Genomic DNA, 18,580 nt, shown 5'->3' with positions numbered 1-18,580 from the left:
CCCTGCTCACACTCTGTCTCTCTCAAAAATAAACAAACGTTAAATTAAAAAGAAAAGAAAAAAAGAAAAGACTTAATCCATTCTATATTGTCTGGAAATCTGCGGTAGCGTTTGGGAAGATTGTGACTCCTGCAACGAAGCCTGCAAAGGAGATCCCTGTCATAATTAGGCTGAGACAGACATAATTGGAAGAGACAGGTTTTAAACGATGACTAAAAAATTTTTTCACTAATAGGAGCAATAAATAAAACAGGTCTGAGTGGGAGAGAGTGACCAAAGCTACACGCCTAAATAATAATTGGTTTCCAAGTTATCGTTGGAGACATAAATTATTACAAGTGTCAAAGGCAAGAATGCTATTTTTAAGCTACTCTCTGCAATAGCGGAGTTTGTTGTTGTTTTGGGGTGTGTGTGTGCTGAAGGACTGAGAAAACAGCCCAGCATGGACAACCATATATGAAAAATCATGGGACACCCTGTGTCCTTAAGGGTCAGTGGTAAGAAACTAGCAGTAATCCAAGCAAGGGATAGCTCCACCTGCTCATTGATACTTTCACCCAGACGTACCACAGCCTACTCAAACTATCATCTTTTTTTTTTTTTTTTTTTAGGAGGAAGGGGGTATTCCCAAACTTGTTTCTGTATTTGAGAATGACACCATCATCCACCCAGCCAGTAAAGAAATCTAGACAGCCCTCCCCCCCCCCCATACCCAATTAGACCCTATGTCTCCAGTCCCTAATCTCAAAGTCTAGCTGCTGTGGTGATGTCAAACATTACAGATTCCTGGACCTCTATCCCCAGAGGTTCTGAATTAGTTTTCTACAGAGGGACCTACAATCTGCATTTAAAAATTGTTCTTACCTTCATTTCCAATACTGCTACCTTAGTTCAGGTCTTCTTGGTCAGCTTTTCCCTAAAGCTTTTCCAGTCTTTCTTGGCTCCAACTCTGAATTGCTGCTAGAGTGATGTCGGTTTTATTCATTATCATCTTTCAACTCTGATATTAAATTTGGCTTTTTTTGTTTTTCCCCCTGTAGGATATGCTTTTTTCTTCTTTAGTTGACCTCAGACCCTATCTTTCATGTTAGAGGCTTCCTGGGGTGTCTGGTAATTGTGACTTATCTGCACATATTTAAAAGTGGGACATTTAAAAGCAATTGGAAACAGAGTCTGTGGGACAAGTTCGTTGAAAATCAAGTTGAGAGAAGGGCTGTGGTGTATGTGGGGGTGGAGGGATGTGTCTCAGAATTGAGTATAAATTTTTTTACTTAATTGTTTCAGGTGCCTGGTATCCTCTAACACAAAAATATTGTTTTACTCTTTCTTGAATAAAAGACTTCAGAATTAAGCTGCAGGGGTGATGAGTAGTGGCATAAGGATATAACTCATCCCTAAATGACCTTCCAATCCTTTTAGTTACCCTTGTCAGCCCTTTTTCCATAAGCCAACTTCTCAGGTTTTTAAGGGGTTCTGTGATATAAATAGGACTGTTTATTACCTTTGTTCTCTGATTTAGAATTTAGCTTTTTCCAGGGGCTCCTGGGTGGTTCCTTTGGTTACATGTCCGATCTTGATTTTGGCTCAGGTCATGATCTCACAGTTTATGGGATAGAGCCCCATGTAGGGCTCCATGCTGACAGCTCGGAGCCTGTTTGGGATGCTTTCTCCACCCCAACCCACATGCACTCTCTCTCTCAAAATATATATAAATTTAACTTTTCCAAATCAGCTGAACCATTTGCTTTTGATTCCAGAATTTTATCTTTTCCTCTAATCCTTAAGAGTTTAGGACTCTTAAATCCCTTTAATATCATTTTCAAAGGGGCTTAAGAGGAAGCAAACGCAGAAGGCGGTGTTCAAGACACCATTTTTAGCTGGTAATCTAAAGTGACCATTCTAAAATATAAACCAGATTAACCATAACATTCTCCTGCTTAAGACCCCCTTCAGTGGTCCCTCATTGCCTGCAGGACAGACTCTACCAAGGTAAACAAGATGGTTCTCTTTCTAGCCCTGTCAGTGGGCCACTGCTCCCCCCACCCCCTTCCTCATACCTGGTCCTGTAAGCTCCAGCTATGATGAGACCCTAGTAAATCTTCTGAATATACCAAGCCCTTATCAAATTTCCACACCTGTGTTTTGGCTAGGTCTCAGGCTGAAATACCCTTTCCTCTCCCTGTGCCTGTTTGATGCACATTTACCCCTCTTAAGAAAACACAGCTTAAACATCACCTTCTTGATGCCTTTCTTCAAGCCTTGTATTGGAATTTACCTATCCTCCCCCACCATCCCATGAACCCAGCATACTGTTGGGAGGAACACTCTGCCATGGGCCTGAATGTCCTTGCAAATTCTTGCTGGGCATGCCAAAAATACAAGGTATTGATTGCTTTTTATCCAGGTCATTTTTCAGGGTTGTTTGGGGTGACGGATCTTCAGAGCTGAGGTAATGCTTTCCCAAAGAGCAGGCTTGCTTCCATTTCCTATAAAAGCGAATCTCCCAAACTTAGTACTCTTTCCTGTAACACAACCTACTGCGTGTGCAGACATCCATCTCTGTCTGACTCCATCACCCCAGTGGGACTTGGGAGGCAGGGGGAACTGATAAATGAAGCTCTGGCTACTGCTTTTGCCTTGAATAATAAATTTCTCTTTGACCCAGGAATCTCATGTCTGCTGCCACAAAACAAAACTGTAACAGGCTAGCATATTAGCTTTTCCCTAGGGTAAAAGCCTTTGGATCCTTCCCAAATGGGGTCTTATATTTCTCACAGAAGCTAGCAACAGCTGCATTAAGTAGGCTCCATGCCCATGGAACCCAATGCAGTGTTTAAACTCACAACCCTGAGATCGACTCGAGCTGAGATCAAAACTTTGATGCTTAACTGAGCTAAGCCATTCACACACCCCAACTACATTATTTCTAAGTTTGACTTCTTATACTAGTTAAGTACCTTGAAAACAGAGTTTCAGGATTTTTTTTGTTGTTTTTTGTTTTTAAGTAGGTCTCACGCCCAACACAGAGCCCAGCATGGGGCTTTAAGTCACAACACTGATATCAAGAGTCAGATGCTTAACGACTGAGCCATCCAGCTGCCCCAAGTTTCATGTCTTAGACACCTGTTTCCCCAACTACCTTTTTACTCTTCTCCTGTCCACTATATCAAATGCCTACCCTAGAACCTTGCTGATCCTTTGCACATTTGTTGCTACATTCTAATTTCACATCTCTTCACCTAATCCCCCACTTATCTCAGTTGTCAATGTCATTTCTTTAAAAAATAATAATTTCAAAAGCGATTTTGACTATCCTTGACCCTATCTTCAATGTGTGGGGTTTCCATCCGCCACACAATTAACTCAGAACATCCAGCTGGAAGAAATGCAGAGGACAAGGTACGTGGAAGGGAGCAAGGAGCTATCATGTTCTCCAGGCATACCACTCACCTCATCTCCATGTCGCCAAGAATGAAGCTCTCCAAACCTCGTCCTTCTGGGTTTTTGTAAAGGCTTAATTATGAAGGCATAATTGATTAAATCATTGGCCATTACCTATTGATTTAACCTGTAGCCTCCTCCTCTCCCTGAGAGTCAGGGCAATGGGAATGAATGGTCAACCCTCTAATCATGTATTTAGTTCCCCTGGCAACTATCCCCTATGAGATACGTTCAGAAAGTCACCTCATTAACATCAAATCAGGTGTGTTTGAAAGGAGTTTGTTATGAATACCAAGACACCTTTATTAGAGACAAACCAAAAACACTTTTAACTTTAAAAAATAGCTGGTTGCCTGAGGAGAGGTGGGTAGGTGGGGGTGAAATAGATGAAAAGGATTAAGAGTACACTTATCTTGATGAGCACTGAGTACTACACAGAACTGCTGAATCACTATATTGTATACCTGAAACTAATACAGCACTATTAACTACACTGGAATTAAAAAATTTTTTAGATGTTTATTTATTGTTGAGACAGAACATGAGTGGGGGAAGGGTGGGGAGAGAGAGAGAGGAGAGAGAAAGAGAATCTTAAGCAGGCTCCTAGCTCTGAGCTGTCAGCACTGGGCCTGAAGCAGGGCTCAAACTCATGGACCTCGAGATCAGGACCTGCGTCCAAGTCGGAGGCCTAATCGACTAAGCCACCCGGGCACCGCTACACTGGAATTTTCAAAAAAGACACTTAATTGCTCTTATCACTTAGGAAATCCTAAGGTCTTTAGGATATCTGTGCTAGAAATAGGACAAAGACCAAATATACACTATAAATCACGTTGTCCTACTACCCTAAAGATAAGCTCCCTGTTAGACGTCTGCTTTGTAGCATCACAACTGGGAGAACAGTGATTTACTCTTAACGGTGCTCAGCTGCCAAGGTGAAGGCGGAGAAAATTAGTGGTTGGGTTCATTCAGGCTTGTTTTGTCAGGTGGCTAGGAAAGAATGGATGGATGAGGGAGGTCATGCTGTTTGCAAAAGGAGTCTATAAAGGAGTCTGTAAAGGAACAGAAACAACATTTTATACACACACACACACCATATAAAATATATATAAAAAATACACATTTGAAAAACAGAGACAGAGATACATACATGTATTTTAGTTTTTTTTAAAGTTTGTTTATTTTTGAGAGAGAGCACACAGTGGGGTAGGGGCAGAAAGAGAGAATCCCAAGCAGGCTCCGCACTATCAGTGTGGAACTGACGTGGGGCTTGAACTCACAAACTGTGAGATCATGACCTGAGCTGGAGTCACAGGCTCAACCAACTGAACCACCCAGGTGCCCCAATAGATATATTTTAATAAACTGCCCCACACAATTGGAGAGATGACAAATTAGAAATCTGTAGAGCAGGCCAACAGGCTGGCAACTCTAGCAGGGTGTCTACGGCAATTTCAAAAACTCTACAAGAAATTTCTATCTTTGTTCTTAAGGCCTTCAACTGACTGGATGAGGGCCATTCACATTATGGAGAGTAATCTGGTTTACTCAAAGTCTACAGATTTAAATGTTAATCACATCTAAAACATACCTTCACCACATCCAGACTGGTGTTTGAACAAACACCTAGGCACCAAAGCCTAGCCAAATTAACACAAAATCATCATATCGAAGATATCCATCAGTATGTCAATAGTGAAGTCAAACAAGTAATTTTCAGTGAAGCAAATTCAGAGATTGAGGAAGAGTACAGGGCCCTCCTGTGTGGGCCTCCTTTGTGCAGTGTTTTTCCATTTTGTCGCAGTGCAAGGAGTTCAGTGTTATGGTAGATCCCAAGAACTTCCAAAAAGGTTAAAAGCATCAGCTCCTGCCACCGAACTCCTAGCTACTTAAGAAGAAAATTTATGCACGCGTGTGCACACACACACAAACTTACATTGCATACTATAGCTTAGTCTAAAATGTCTAAGCAGCATGCAGTTTTTTCTGAGAGGCTTGGATATTTATTTTGACTTGGTTAAGAAACAAGAAGGCAATTTCCCTTAGGAGTTGACCAGGCTCTATCTGAACCTCGAAGAAGGCATGAGATTCAGGTGATGCCCTCGGGCAAGATTTTCAGAGACAATAACATATATGCATATATTATTTTATTTTTTGTCTTTTAGAGGTGGGACTTAGTATGTTTATTTTAAAATAGGCAATATTTTAGAGCAGTTAACTTAGGTTCACAGCAAAATTGAGAAGGACAGAGTTCCCACAAACCCCCTGCCCTCCAATATGCTCTGCATATTGCAGAGCCTCCCCCATTATGAACATCCCCAAGCAGAGCAGTACATTTGTTTCAACTGATAAGCCTACAATGACACATCATTATCACCCAAAGTCTATAATTTACATCAGGGTTTATTCTGGTGTTGTACATTCTATGGGTTTGAACAAATATATAATGAGATATATTCACCATTATAATATCACACAGAGTGGTTTCATGGTACTAAAAATTCTCTGTGCTCCTTCGATTTATCCCTTCCTCCCCACTAACTCCTGGCAATCACTGATGGCTTCATTGTTTTTTTTCCATCTTAGACAATGTGCTTGCTAGCGTAAGCAGGGGATAGAGGGAGAGGGAGGGAAGGATGGAGGGGTGCGGGGGGAAAAAAGGGGGGGGGAGGAGAGAGAGAACCCTAAGCAGGCCCCACACTTAGCATGGAGTCCAACGTGGGCCTGGATCCCACAATCATGAACTGAGCCATAGTTTTGCCTTTTCCAGAATGGCATAAAGTTTGACTCACACGGTATACAGCTTTGACAGACTGCCTTCTTTCACTTGGTAATATGCATTTAAGTTCCATATCTTTTCATGGCCTGACAGCTCATTCCTTTTTAGGACTGAATAAAGTTCTATTGTCTGAATATACAATTTATTGATTTACCTAAATTTGACTGAAAAAAAAAAAAAAACAACAACACAACTCCCCCAACACACACATACATTTTGGAAATCTAAGCCATCTCTTCTGTGACACTCCCCATTCTCACTGGTATTTCCACAAAACTTACTCAGCATTACGTTTCTAATAACTTTATTTCTCCTTCCTACTCAGCCAGGACTTTTGCCTGGTTCATAAGCACTGGTCTATTTATTGAAATGCCTGGATCAGAGAAATAAGATCTGACTAGCTGGTGCCAAGAATGGAGCCTGGATGTGACTATTACTGCGCTACTCATCATAATGCACTAACCAAAGGTCATTATTAAAAAAAAAAAGCACACACATACTTAAACACACTTATTACATATATTTATCACCAATACATCACAATGAAGTCACAAAAAAGTAGGCTTAGTTTAATTCACAACAATATAGATCCTGTGAAAACACATTTTTTCATCTTCTTTGTAATTTTCAGCACTCTGCTATTTAAAACAGTTAAACATTTGAGATTAAATGTAAAAAACTGTAATTGAATTCAGACATCAGAAACTTGTGAAATAAAAGGCCATGATGGAGAAACATTAAGAAATTTGTAGAATAACCAAACTCTCACAGTCCCATATTTCTTTATAAAAGCATCTCAATAAAACAAAATAAAAACAATGGGAGACAAAAACTATGGAAAACACGAAAGTCAAATCAGAGATTTTGGTTTAGTACTTTCCCTGAGTCTCTTGTTTTTAAAAATCAAATGTAAGTAAGGCCAATTCAAAATTGACCCACAGGTCTTGCCTCCTCCATGCTGATATGAGGAATACACTTAAGACAAGAGGCTATACACTCAAGTGGTCCCAGGGCTTTATTCAAATGTCAATTTGCTTGTGTCATTGCCACAGCATTATCTAAGCCGCTGATGCCTGCTGCACATGGGCTTAAATAGCTGTCAAGATTTTATCTTGGCCTGCCATAATATAATATGTGAGACTATATACCAAATGAAGACAGAAGATTTCAGTTATTAATAAATATTAAATTCCTAAATGGATTTGGACACTATATACATCAAATTAAGGTAACTTAATAACACAGAAACAAACACTTTTATGTTTGAAAAAAATCTTACATAAACAGGAGTTGAGGGCAAGGCATCTTAAAATTTTAAATCTCAGATGTTACAGGAAAACACTTCAAAAAAACTGTATTTGTTAGAGCCCAATAAAACAAAGTGGAAAAAAAGTGATAAGGTGATGCTTAGAATCAGACAGGCATGCTAATTCCAAAATAGTTGTCACCTTGATCTTAAACAAAATTGGCCCCTACAGGGTTTGTTTGTATTTGATCATTTAATTGCAATGATATATCTATATTTGTACATATATATGTATATATGTTTGCAAATGATCAAGCACTTTATTAAAAGAACATATAATTAATAAGAATAAAAGGGTTGTTAGAACCTAAAAATTTATTTTTTATTTCAAATGTACTAGGTTACTTGCTGGGTTTATACTATAAGGGCACTAAGTAGTATATAGATCATACTTCATAGTCAAATGTAGAAAAACACCTTCCACAGACATGTTTTTACAATCATCCTTAGGACATCTCAAAGACAGGTGGCAAAGCACTGCTAAACTGTATGTCTCCCTTCACCATAATGAAATCTCAATTTCAGAGTAACAGCCAACGTTTCAAAAGCTAATAATCATGCACTATCTTAAAACTGAGGGGTGAAAGGATGGCTCTAACCACCACAAAAAGTATGACACTTTTTCACATCCCTATTAATTAATTTACTAAGTACCCCGCTGCACAGGCGGGAAAAGTGAGGCACAAAGAGGCATGTATTTATTGTTGTTGATGTTTCAAGATTTGTCTAAAGTTAGACAGGGAAGAAAGGTCAAAACCACACTGAGAACTCTAGAGGCTTGACACTTTTGGGATATAATGGATTCAAGGTTTGAGTGAAATGTTATATTTAACTCATGTCTTGTTTGCATCACACCATCTTAGTCTAACCTCTTGCAAACCATTTAAAGCATGGACCTGGGAAATGCCACTTACTACCTACTTTCTCTGACCAAGGGAAAAAGGCTAGCCAATGCTTGTGTGTAAACAAACAAACAAACACCACAAAAAACAGTGTTGTTGCATTATATGCAATTAGCAAGGTTCAATTATGAAAATATTCCACAACCGAATTGCAATAACTCAAGAAACATTCCACAAAATTTTCTAAGAATCTGTGGGAAGGTATAGTGCCTGGCCATCCCTACTAAAACAGAAATTTATCTATTCATTGCATTATTGTTGCTGATCTGAACTTAAATGTGTATGATCTCATAACTGGTAGCCTCAAAGTACTAAACTACTAAACAAAACAAAGGATCATCCAAACTCCTAGATGACACCAAAATATTTATCTAGGATCATTAAGGAAAGCATAGCACTTTGGTACTCTTTTCAGAAAAGAAATCTCAAAATATATAAAGGTAATCATAAGCATATGGCATTTTACATTGACCAAGGGAGTAACAGTTAAATGGATAAGGTATAACCACCACTATAACTTCTTGACCAACTTTATATTTTGAAACATCAGGTCTGCCCCTATCAACTACCATTCCAACTCCACAGGGTATTTTCCAGTGAGACATGCTGTACAATGACCATTCTTTTCAAAGCATTCCAGACCATTCCCATTTTCTTGAATCATAATATCCTGCTTTTCCACTTTCTGTTTTTTAAACTTTATCCCTTCTTGTACAGATGAAACTAGTCCTCCCACTGACAGATATACAACACTGTTTGCTCCTACAGAGGGAAAGAGGGGAAAAGGAAAAGGTCATGATGCTTCCTTTGGAAAGAAAGATCTGCCTCACAAGACAACAGTCACAAACAGGAAAACTTAAGCCAGCATAAAAATTTCTCTTTCATATTCTTAAAAAAAAAAAAAAGCAGGGGTGGAGGAGGGGAGAGGGATTAAGCACTAAAATTCTGGGCCTTTATAATTTTTTAAAATTTGAAATTGGAATTTAAATTGCTATTTAAAATAGCACTGGAGGCTTCAAATCTAGAATGGATTCAGAAAGTCTCTTTAGTAATTTTCTTGATTATGAAAAACAGACTTTGAAGTCAGGAAAATCTGGGTTCAAATTTAAGCTCAAGGTCACTATACTTTTCCTAAGTCTTTTCATTTACAAGGGAAACATGGCCTAACTATACGGTATCTGTGATATTATTACAATAATACAGACATGTTCCGGGCAAAAAGTGAGTGTTCACAATAAGGTACCAATTGGATGATATTCAAAGTATTTAACTGGTAAGGCACAGGCATGTCAAAACCAGCCATCTAGACAACCAGTGCGGAGGTACCAAGGCACATTGGCTAAACATCTGCTGTGGTATTAAAACAGTTTATCTCACCTAATTTGAAAAGCAAATGTCTTGGGGTGCCTGGGCAGCTCAGCTGGTTAAGATCTGACTCTTGATTTCAGCCCAGGTCACTGACAATGGGGAGTCTGCCTGGGATTCTCTCTCTCTCCCCCTCCCCTACTTGCTCGCTCTCTCAAAAATAAATAAATAAATAAACTCTAATTAAAAAAAAAAAAAAAAGAAAAAAAAACAGAAAAGCAACTGTCTTATCCAGGATAAGCTAATCTCCAAGTCTGCTGACCTCATTATTAAAGATAACCCTACATTAGCTTTTCACTTTTTGATTTGTACCCACATCTAAATTATTCTATTATAATCTGTGGTAAAATTGTTTTTGTTTTTCTTCAGATCTGATCTCTGGGAGGCTTTAACTGATATGCCTGCAGTTCCCTCTACCTAGAAAGCCTTTCTTCCTTTTCACCTGATCTCACCTTGGCCTAGGTCTCCAATATAGCACTTACTATGGTGTGTATACACACCAGGCACTCTATTCAGAATACTATTCAGTATCTGCTTAACATGTTATAAAATTATCTATTTTTAACAAATGCTGGACATTGTTTTTATTACAAGTATAAAGACTGACAGGCTTTGGATTTTCTCTGTTAAAAAAAAAATATTTACAGAAATTTTAATACCTACCCAGATATTTTGCAAGATGTTCAAATTCAGGTTTATTGGCAATAAGCTCTTCTTTTGTTGGTATGTTTATTCCCATAAAGCATGGGTATCTAATTGGCGGTGAAGCTACTCGAATGTGTACCTTGGAAAGAAATCATTTCACATATTATTCTAACATTTATAACCCTTCTGGAGCAGCCCTGCTCTAAACTCCAAAGCATCTGGACAAAGATCTCAAAATGTCAGCCACTTGTAAAAGATTCTTTTTACTGAGTTGCCTATTGTTTCCTTTTACCATCTATCAATGAGAACATTTCTTTCTTCTATTTCCCATTTAATGACTTTATATTCCTAGGACCACCTTCATTTTCTCTTGAATGACACTTTTGCCTACCTCTTAGTTTACCATTTCAGAAAGCAAAAAATGGTCTACAGGATATAACAAAAACCTTAACTACTATTAGGAGCTTTTTTTCTCTATTATTACTTTTCTGCCTTTTGTAAGGTACATTTACATGGCCATAATTGGCACCCACATTTTACCTTTCTTATAAAGCAAAGATTTTCCCATATTACGTAGTCTTCATAATTACAGTTTTTAGTGGCTACAACATATTTCATCATACTTAGGTAGATACATTTCCTACTGGTAGATACATAAGCTGTTGTGTATTCTTTTTCACTACCGTAACAAATGGTGAATTTACTTTATACCTCTTTGTTTTTAATTACAAAATTTTCAAGGAATTCTGAAGAGATTATCATAATTCTAACAGCCATAAAAAAGCTGGAAAATCATAATCACAATTATTTTCAAAGCTTTCTAGAGAGACTGCCACTGCTTTCCATGCCACTTTCTCCTACAAGAGATTTTATTATTGAATCCACTTAACTATTAGTTGTAAATGACACCTCACTTCTGTATTTTGAATTACTAAGATATTTAGAGTTAGAATAAGCTTTGAGATTTAAAATATAACCCAATGTGGCAAATCTATTACAGTACGATTTGTTCTACATCTTCAAAAAGAGAAGTACTCTAAAAATTAAACAAACATTTTATTGTGTGGCTTTTGTGAGTTTTTAAAATTAACCTTATAAAAATTTTAATCTTTTATATTGAGGTTTTTAGTCTATTAAGGATTATAGTTAGTATGCAGTTTAAGAGTGGCTATTATATGTTTTCCAAGTTGCTGCATAGTTATTCCTAAACCAACTCATTTGAAAGATGACAATTTATTTTATTGAACTATCCATTTTCATTCGCTGTACTAAATTGCAATTTTTATGCCAGTATCGTACTATTAATTAACGGTACTTTAGGGTATGTTTTAATAATACTTACCTCTTTCGCACCAGATTCTTTGAGCAATTTGATTATAGGTGAGATGGTATTGCCTCTCACAATTGAATCATCTACAAGAACGATTCTTTTGCCTTTAAAGTTGTCCGACAATACTCCAAATTTTTTTGCAACACCAAGTTGTCTCAACCGCATGTTTGGCTGAATAAATGTTCTTCCTACATACCGGTTTTTACATAGTACCTCCACATAAGGAAGCCCACACTGACAAGAAATAAAAGGACAATGAACAGCAACATATAGAGAACTCTAGATTCTTATTTTCTCTAGGTCATTCTTCCATTATAATATGTATGAAAACATTTGAAATTGCTATTCTGAACTCTCCATCAATAGATTACAATTTTTCTTCACTATTTAAATTGTAGGGGAAAAAAAGGCAAAAAGTAAACTCGTTCAAAGTAATATACTCATTGGGAAAACCAATTGAATTTGTCAGAAGTTGTAATGTTTCTCTCTTAAACAAATATTACTTCCCTGTCTTGGAAAGGAACAGTAAGTGTGTGCAGACAGGACAATAAATCACTGACAAAAAAATTCACAGCAATTAAAAACTATCAGCAAGAAATGAATTAAAACTAGTATGCAGGAGTACCTGGGTGGCTTAGTTGGTTAGGCATCTGAGTCCTGATTTTGGCTCAAAATCATGATCTCAAAGTTTGCTGTAAGCACAGAGCCCATGTGGGATTTCTCTTTCTCTCTCTTTCCCCCCGCCCCTCCCCAGCTTGTGCTCTTTCTCTCTCCCAAAAAGTAAATAAACATTAAAAAAATAAAAAACAAAACCCAGTATGCAAAGAATGCTTTTTGAGGGACAGGAGGTGATTTATCCATCTTTCAAGGTAATACTAATCTAAAATATGTGCATATTGGGGCGCCTGGGTGGCTCACTCGGTTAAGTGTCCGACTTCGGCTCAGGTCATATCTCACGGTTCGTGGGTTCGAGCCCCGTGTCAGGCTCTGTGCCGACAGCTCAAGAGCCTGGAGCCTGCTTTGGATTCTGTGTCTCCTTCGCTCTCTGCCCCTCCCCCATTTGCTCCCTCTCTCTCTCTCTCTCTCTCAAAAAAATAAACATTAAAAAAAAATTTTAAAAAACAAATAAAATAAAATGTGCGCATATCATTTCTTTTGAAAACATAAAACTTTCAACATAGTGAATGCAGATGAGGACACCCCAGGATCACCATAGTCATATAAATCTATCTGGTTATGGAAAATGAAACTAAGCACAGTACTAAAAACATTACACAAAATGAACATAAATGGCTTTGTGATCACCCATACTAAATAGAGAACAAATAAACCAGTGGTTTGTGAGGGAGGGTGCTTCAAGAAATAAGTTTTAGTAATAAGTAAATATTACCACTAAATTCTATAGGTATTCATGATGTTATCTTTTTTTTTTTTTAAGTTTATTTATTTATTTTGAAAGAGAGCACAAGCAGGGGAGGGGAAGAGAGAGAGGGAGAGACAAAATCCCAAGCAGACTCCACGCCATCAGCACAGAGGCTGATGTGGGGCTCAAACCCACGAACCATGATGAGATCATGACCTGAGCCAAAATCAAGAGTCAGACACTTAACCAACTATGCCACCCGAGTGCCCCAATGATGTTGTCTTTTTAAGTGAAGTGGATCACTCTGCTCATCTTTAGGTGAATCTTGGGGTGGATTCCACTAAAACAGTGCCATTGAATGAAAAGGTTGGAAAATAACTCTTGTTGTAAAGGATCCAACATTTTCTTTTTCCTTGTAATATACTGGTAAGTTTCTCTTTATATACAAGGGTTTCTGATTTCAGTGCTATAAGAGCATTTCACTGCATGTCAAGAGAAATACCTTTCCTGCATAACCAAGAGCAGCAGGTGTAGCAGATTCCGGAACAGTGCTAACCAAATCTGCATCCACTGGTGCCTCAATTGCCAGCTGCTGACCACAACGGTATCTTACTGTGTAAACCATTTGGTCTGGAATGTTTGAGAAAAAAAATAGATTATTTTTACTTAGCATTTCATTATTATTCTAAGAAAACTAGCTTGTTAGAACTCTATACATGGAGTACAAAAAGTAAAGCATATAAAACAACTAAAGCAGAAAATATAAACTGGGGAATTCACTATTTAAAAAAAAATTGGCTTTATTACATATCTGAAAATCATAATCCTTACTCCTAAAAGGAAAACAAGGTCCAGCATGAAAGGGAAAAATAGTGATATTATGACTTGTAGGTTCAGTCTCATATCCACAGCATCTAACAATGTGCCTCCAAAGAGCCAGGTAAGCCTTTGAACCAAGAACTGCCATGTTTCAGTGAGATAAATAAGAAACTTAAGTAAAAAGTTAAAGATATTTTATTTACCTTCAAATATACTATCTGGTCTTGCAAAATAAACATATTCAAAGATACAAAATGCCATCGGGTTTCCTTCAGACCTTGGTATAATATCAAGAGTTTGGACACTACGTTTGGTTATTTCCACAATTTCTCCAGGCAAGACTTCACGGTAATATCTTGGGAAACAATGTTAAAGAAAGAAGACTTTAAATAAACCAGTCCTTAAGACTGATAATAACATCTATTGTAAAGTACACAAAGAGTCCCTTCCCTTATAAAGGAAAAGTGGTTCAGTTTAATATAGAGATGGCTTAAAAAATAAAAAATTAATATTCTTCCAGCAGTAAATCTAATACTTGTATCTTGCGGTGCCTGGGTGGCACAGTCACTTAAGTGTCTGACTCTTGATCTCAGCTCAGGTCATGATCTCACATTTCATGAGTTCGAGCCCTGCATCAAGCTCTGAGCTGATGGTGCAGCGCCTGCTTAGAGTTCTGTCTCTCCTTCTCGCTCTACTCCCCCTGCTCTCTCAAAATAAAAAAAAGTAATAATAAAAAAATAAAATAAATTAAAAAAATTTAATACTTCTATCTTATCCCTAAATTCTAATTTTTATTTTAAAAAATAAAAGCCATAAATTTTACTCAGTTTTGGAAGAACAGAGGTTAAAGAGAACATTTTTATCCTGGCTTAAATTTTTCGATCATAACTATTCCTTGTTGAGGAGATTCTTCCTTTCTAAAATAAGTCTCATAGTATTTTGAAAGCAAGATGCCAGTTTCAAAATTAGAAGGTATTACTGGAATATTAAAGTCAGTGCCAGTGCTGAGTAAAATGTACAAAAGAAACTGCATTCATTTATAGATAGGTCTTCTAGCAGCCGTCAGAAAGAAAACTTTCACGTAACAAAAAACTTTTTACTGATGTGGAAAAAGTGAATATGCTGAGTGAAATAAAACTTACCTTGCGCCAATTGATAAAAAACTACAAGATTCTGAAGACACCACCCATCCTTCTGTTTCTGAAGCTTTTTTCTCTGTAAATCACAATACAATTCAGTTAATGGATTCAAGAAATTTTACAAGCGGCTACCTATTTCAAGAGAACAGTTAAATACCAAATAGATAAATAAGCATCTGACTATGGCTCAGGTCATGCTCTCAAGCTCATGAGTTCAAGCCCCACGCTGGACTCTGTGATGACAGCTCAGAGCCTGGAGCCTGCTTCAGATTCTGTGTGTGTCTCTCTCTTTCTGCTCTCCCCTCTCTCCCGCTCATGCTCTGTCTCCCTCTCTCTCAAGAATAAATAAACATTAAAAAAAACAAAAACAAAAACAAAAAAACAACGAAGTACTACATCATTTTTTTTCTTTTTATCTAGTTCCTTCTCATTCATAAGCTTCCTATACCTAAAGATTTGAGGGTGTACCAACAGTAGGACAAGAACTTGGAAAAGCATTATGAAATTCTATTTCTTCTGAAGTGCATTACCTTTATCATTTATATCAGATACAGGAATAAGACGTCCAATGCATAGAGGGCGATTTCCATAAGGATCTCGTACGGCATAAATAACATCTCTGTGCATTATAAGCAGGGAATATGCTGTAGGTGCTTCCTTCATTAAGTTTTTAATCCTGGAATTAATTAAATCATTGAATAATTTCAGTTATAAACATAAGACATAAGCTCTGCAACGCAGAGCTCTCGTAGCAGAGCTGTGAGCTTAGCCTAGTTTTACAATTACCTTGCTACCCAGTCTGGGGTGCCATCTTGTTCCTGAGGAGGTGTATATGCCAGTAACTGGGTAATCATTTCACTATCAGAACTTGTTGACAAACCAATACCATGCCGCAGAAGCTATTTAGAATGGAGAAAAGTGTAATCATTAGAGGGGAAGCTCCACCTCACCCCTCACCCAGTAGCCCACCATAATGGAAAGAGATCAGGCATTGTGTGAATTTTCAGTTATGAAAATCCTGCATTCTACTAATGACACATGTATATAATAATGGAGAACCACTGCTGAAAGCAATAGGAAGTCTCTGAAGGTTTTTAAGCAAGAAAAAAAAAGTGCTCTAGGAAGCATATAGAATAGCTTTTGAAAACTAAGTTTGAAGGAATATAAACCTGCAGTCAAGGTGGGGGAGAGTGGAGAAGGCACAAGAATTTGGAACTGTGATTTTAACTTTTTCAGCCCTTGACAATCCTGACCAATAGGATACATTCCCATAAGAGTGGCATACTACAGTTGGGGCCGCTCAATCCAGGTTTGTTAGTGATAGTGCTGGTGGGCTACCCATCCCCACTGATTATTGCTGACAGAATAGAAGAAAGGAATTAACTATATGGAACAATTAAATGTAGAAGATGTAATAAAAATTGGTTGAGCACACTCATGAAGATTATAAGGTTCTGAGCCAGTGTGACCAGGACAAGAACACCACCAATGACCTGTACAGGTTGAGTTTAAACTGATACTATAGAACATTTTCAGTAGGCAGCTAAATGTGTAGAGGTGAAATCCAGACTCTGGGAAGTGGTTGTGTCTAGAAATGAGCTAGGTATTGCGTGGAATTGAATTTTGGTGGTTATCTCTAAGTGGTGAGTTTTTCTTAGTAATTTTTACTTCATATTTATACTTTTTTGATTGTGTGAATTAAAAAAATATTTTTTCACTTAGGGGCAGGAAAACATATTATCATTATAATACCAGTGCCTAAAAAGAGAGCAAAACAAAGCTAGAATTGAAAATAAAAGGACAATGAGTGGTATGGAAGCATGGTTCTAGATATTTTCAACCCACCAAAATTCACCATCATTTGACTCCTGTCACTATTCATCCCATGTAAAATGCCTTGTTCTAGAATGCTAAGGAAATAACTGTGTGTACATGTGTGTGTGTGTGTGTGTGTGTATAACCATCCTGTTACTGAATGCCACCTGAGGGTTTTCTTTCCAAGGTTACCAGATCAAGATTATTATAATCCAATGGACTGAAGAAACGTGGCATCAATAAATGAATGGCAAGAATGGATAAATAAGCTATCAGGAATATAAAGATACTAAGGAATTAAAAAAAAAAAGGAAGATAAACTAATGATGGATAAAAGCATAGGCATAAATTAACATAGAATGCTCTAAATACCATGCTATGAACGAAAATGAACATAAGTAAATTCTTTGCCTTTTCCCCAAGTGGTTTCCTGTAATTGTTTCCAAATCACTTTCCCTTGTATTTGTTATCCAGTTTATATTCTATTTTCTTTTTATGCTTTGAACATAAAGACAAGGCTGAAGGGATAGGAACAGCCCATAAAACCCTAATTTCTCTGTTTCTCACAACAACCATAAATCAACTTTTTCACATCTCTATTCTAAAGCAGTACCATCAGAATCACCTTAGAAGTACATTAAAATGCAGACTGACCACCCTCCTGCTGCAGGTTCTGGGGCTCAATCTTAGAATCTGCAATTATAACAAATACTCCAGGTAATTCTAATACAGTTGTCCTTTGCAGTTAGATAACAGGTGGCAACAATTAGAAAATATCCTGCACCAAGATCCCCAATAACTTCATTTCATTAATTTATCCTAATAATGAAAAAAAGCATTAAAAACACTTACCTTTTTCCTTAATTGAGTAGCATTTACCAATTCGCCGTTATGTGCCACAGCTATTTTCCCATGAAGTGTTTCAACAACAAAGGGCTGACAGTTTTCTAATTCACAGTTTCCTGTAGTGGCGTATCTCGTGTGTCCAATTCCAAGGTTTGAAATATATAATTTCTTCAAATTGTCTTGGGTAAAGACATGATTTACAAGACCCATTCCCTTGTAAAGTCAAAGTAGAAGCTCATCTTAGAAAAAAAAAACCAGACTTGTGGCCCTAGTGAGTAAAGGCTTTTATCCTATGTGCTCCAGAATTCTAATCTTAAAGACTAACCTAATTGTAAGAACCATGAAATATCTTTTTAGAAAAAAATTTGAGGGGTACGTGGGTGGCTCAGTTGGTTAAGCATCTGACTTCAGCTCATGATTTCGCGGTTCATGAGTTCCAGCCCCGGTTCGTGAATTCCAGTCCCGCATCAGGCTCTGTGCTGACAGCTCAGAGGCTGGAGCCTGCTTTGGATTCTGTGTCTCCCTCTCTCTCTCTGCTCCTCCCCTCCTTGCACTCTCTCTCCCTCTCTCTCTTAAAAATAAATAAACAAACAAAAAAATAATTTAAAAAAAATTGAGGTGAAATTCACATAACAAAATTAACTATTTTAAGGTAAACAATTCAATGGCATTTAATACATTCACAATGTTGAGCGCTTGTTTTATGAGCTACTTTCCATTAAAACACTGAAGATGTACTAAACAGTAAATTTTGTCAAAGAAACTAAATCAAATGCATTTTAAAAACCCAAAGCATGTTAAAATATTTAAATATATGACCTGTTTCCGTG

General features: G+C 37.4%; 1 protein-coding gene across 1 annotated transcript in view; it reads right to left on the bottom strand.

Annotated features, from left to right (window-relative positions):
* Positions 1 to 6,724: 6,724 nt before the first annotated feature.
* The window catches only part of PPAT (phosphoribosyl pyrophosphate amidotransferase), a 35,622-nt gene continuing 23,766 nt past the window's right edge, over positions 6,725 to 18,580 (bottom strand). The window contains exons 3-11 of the mRNA XM_045473964.1: positions 17,757 to 17,963; positions 15,876 to 15,988; positions 15,620 to 15,765; positions 15,093 to 15,165; positions 14,154 to 14,305; positions 13,634 to 13,761; positions 11,781 to 12,002; positions 10,457 to 10,577; positions 6,725 to 9,190 (exon numbers count right to left, since the gene is read on the bottom strand). Of these exons, the coding sequence (XP_045329920.1) occupies positions 8,994 to 9,190; positions 10,457 to 10,577; positions 11,781 to 12,002; positions 13,634 to 13,761; positions 14,154 to 14,305; positions 15,093 to 15,165; positions 15,620 to 15,765; positions 15,876 to 15,988; positions 17,757 to 17,963 (1,359 nt within the window). The 3' untranslated portion in view covers positions 6,725 to 8,993. The remainder of the gene's footprint in view (positions 9,191 to 10,456; positions 10,578 to 11,780; positions 12,003 to 13,633; positions 13,762 to 14,153; positions 14,306 to 15,092; positions 15,166 to 15,619; positions 15,766 to 15,875; positions 15,989 to 17,756; positions 17,964 to 18,580) is intronic.

The sequence above is a fragment of the Leopardus geoffroyi genome, chromosome B1 (assembly GCF_018350155.1).
Source record: "Leopardus geoffroyi isolate Oge1 chromosome B1, O.geoffroyi_Oge1_pat1.0, whole genome shotgun sequence".
Taxonomy (NCBI): Eukaryota; Metazoa; Chordata; class Mammalia; order Carnivora; family Felidae; genus Leopardus; species Leopardus geoffroyi.
Note: the sequence above shows the minus strand (reverse complement) of the source record. Positions and strands in the feature narration are given on the sequence as shown.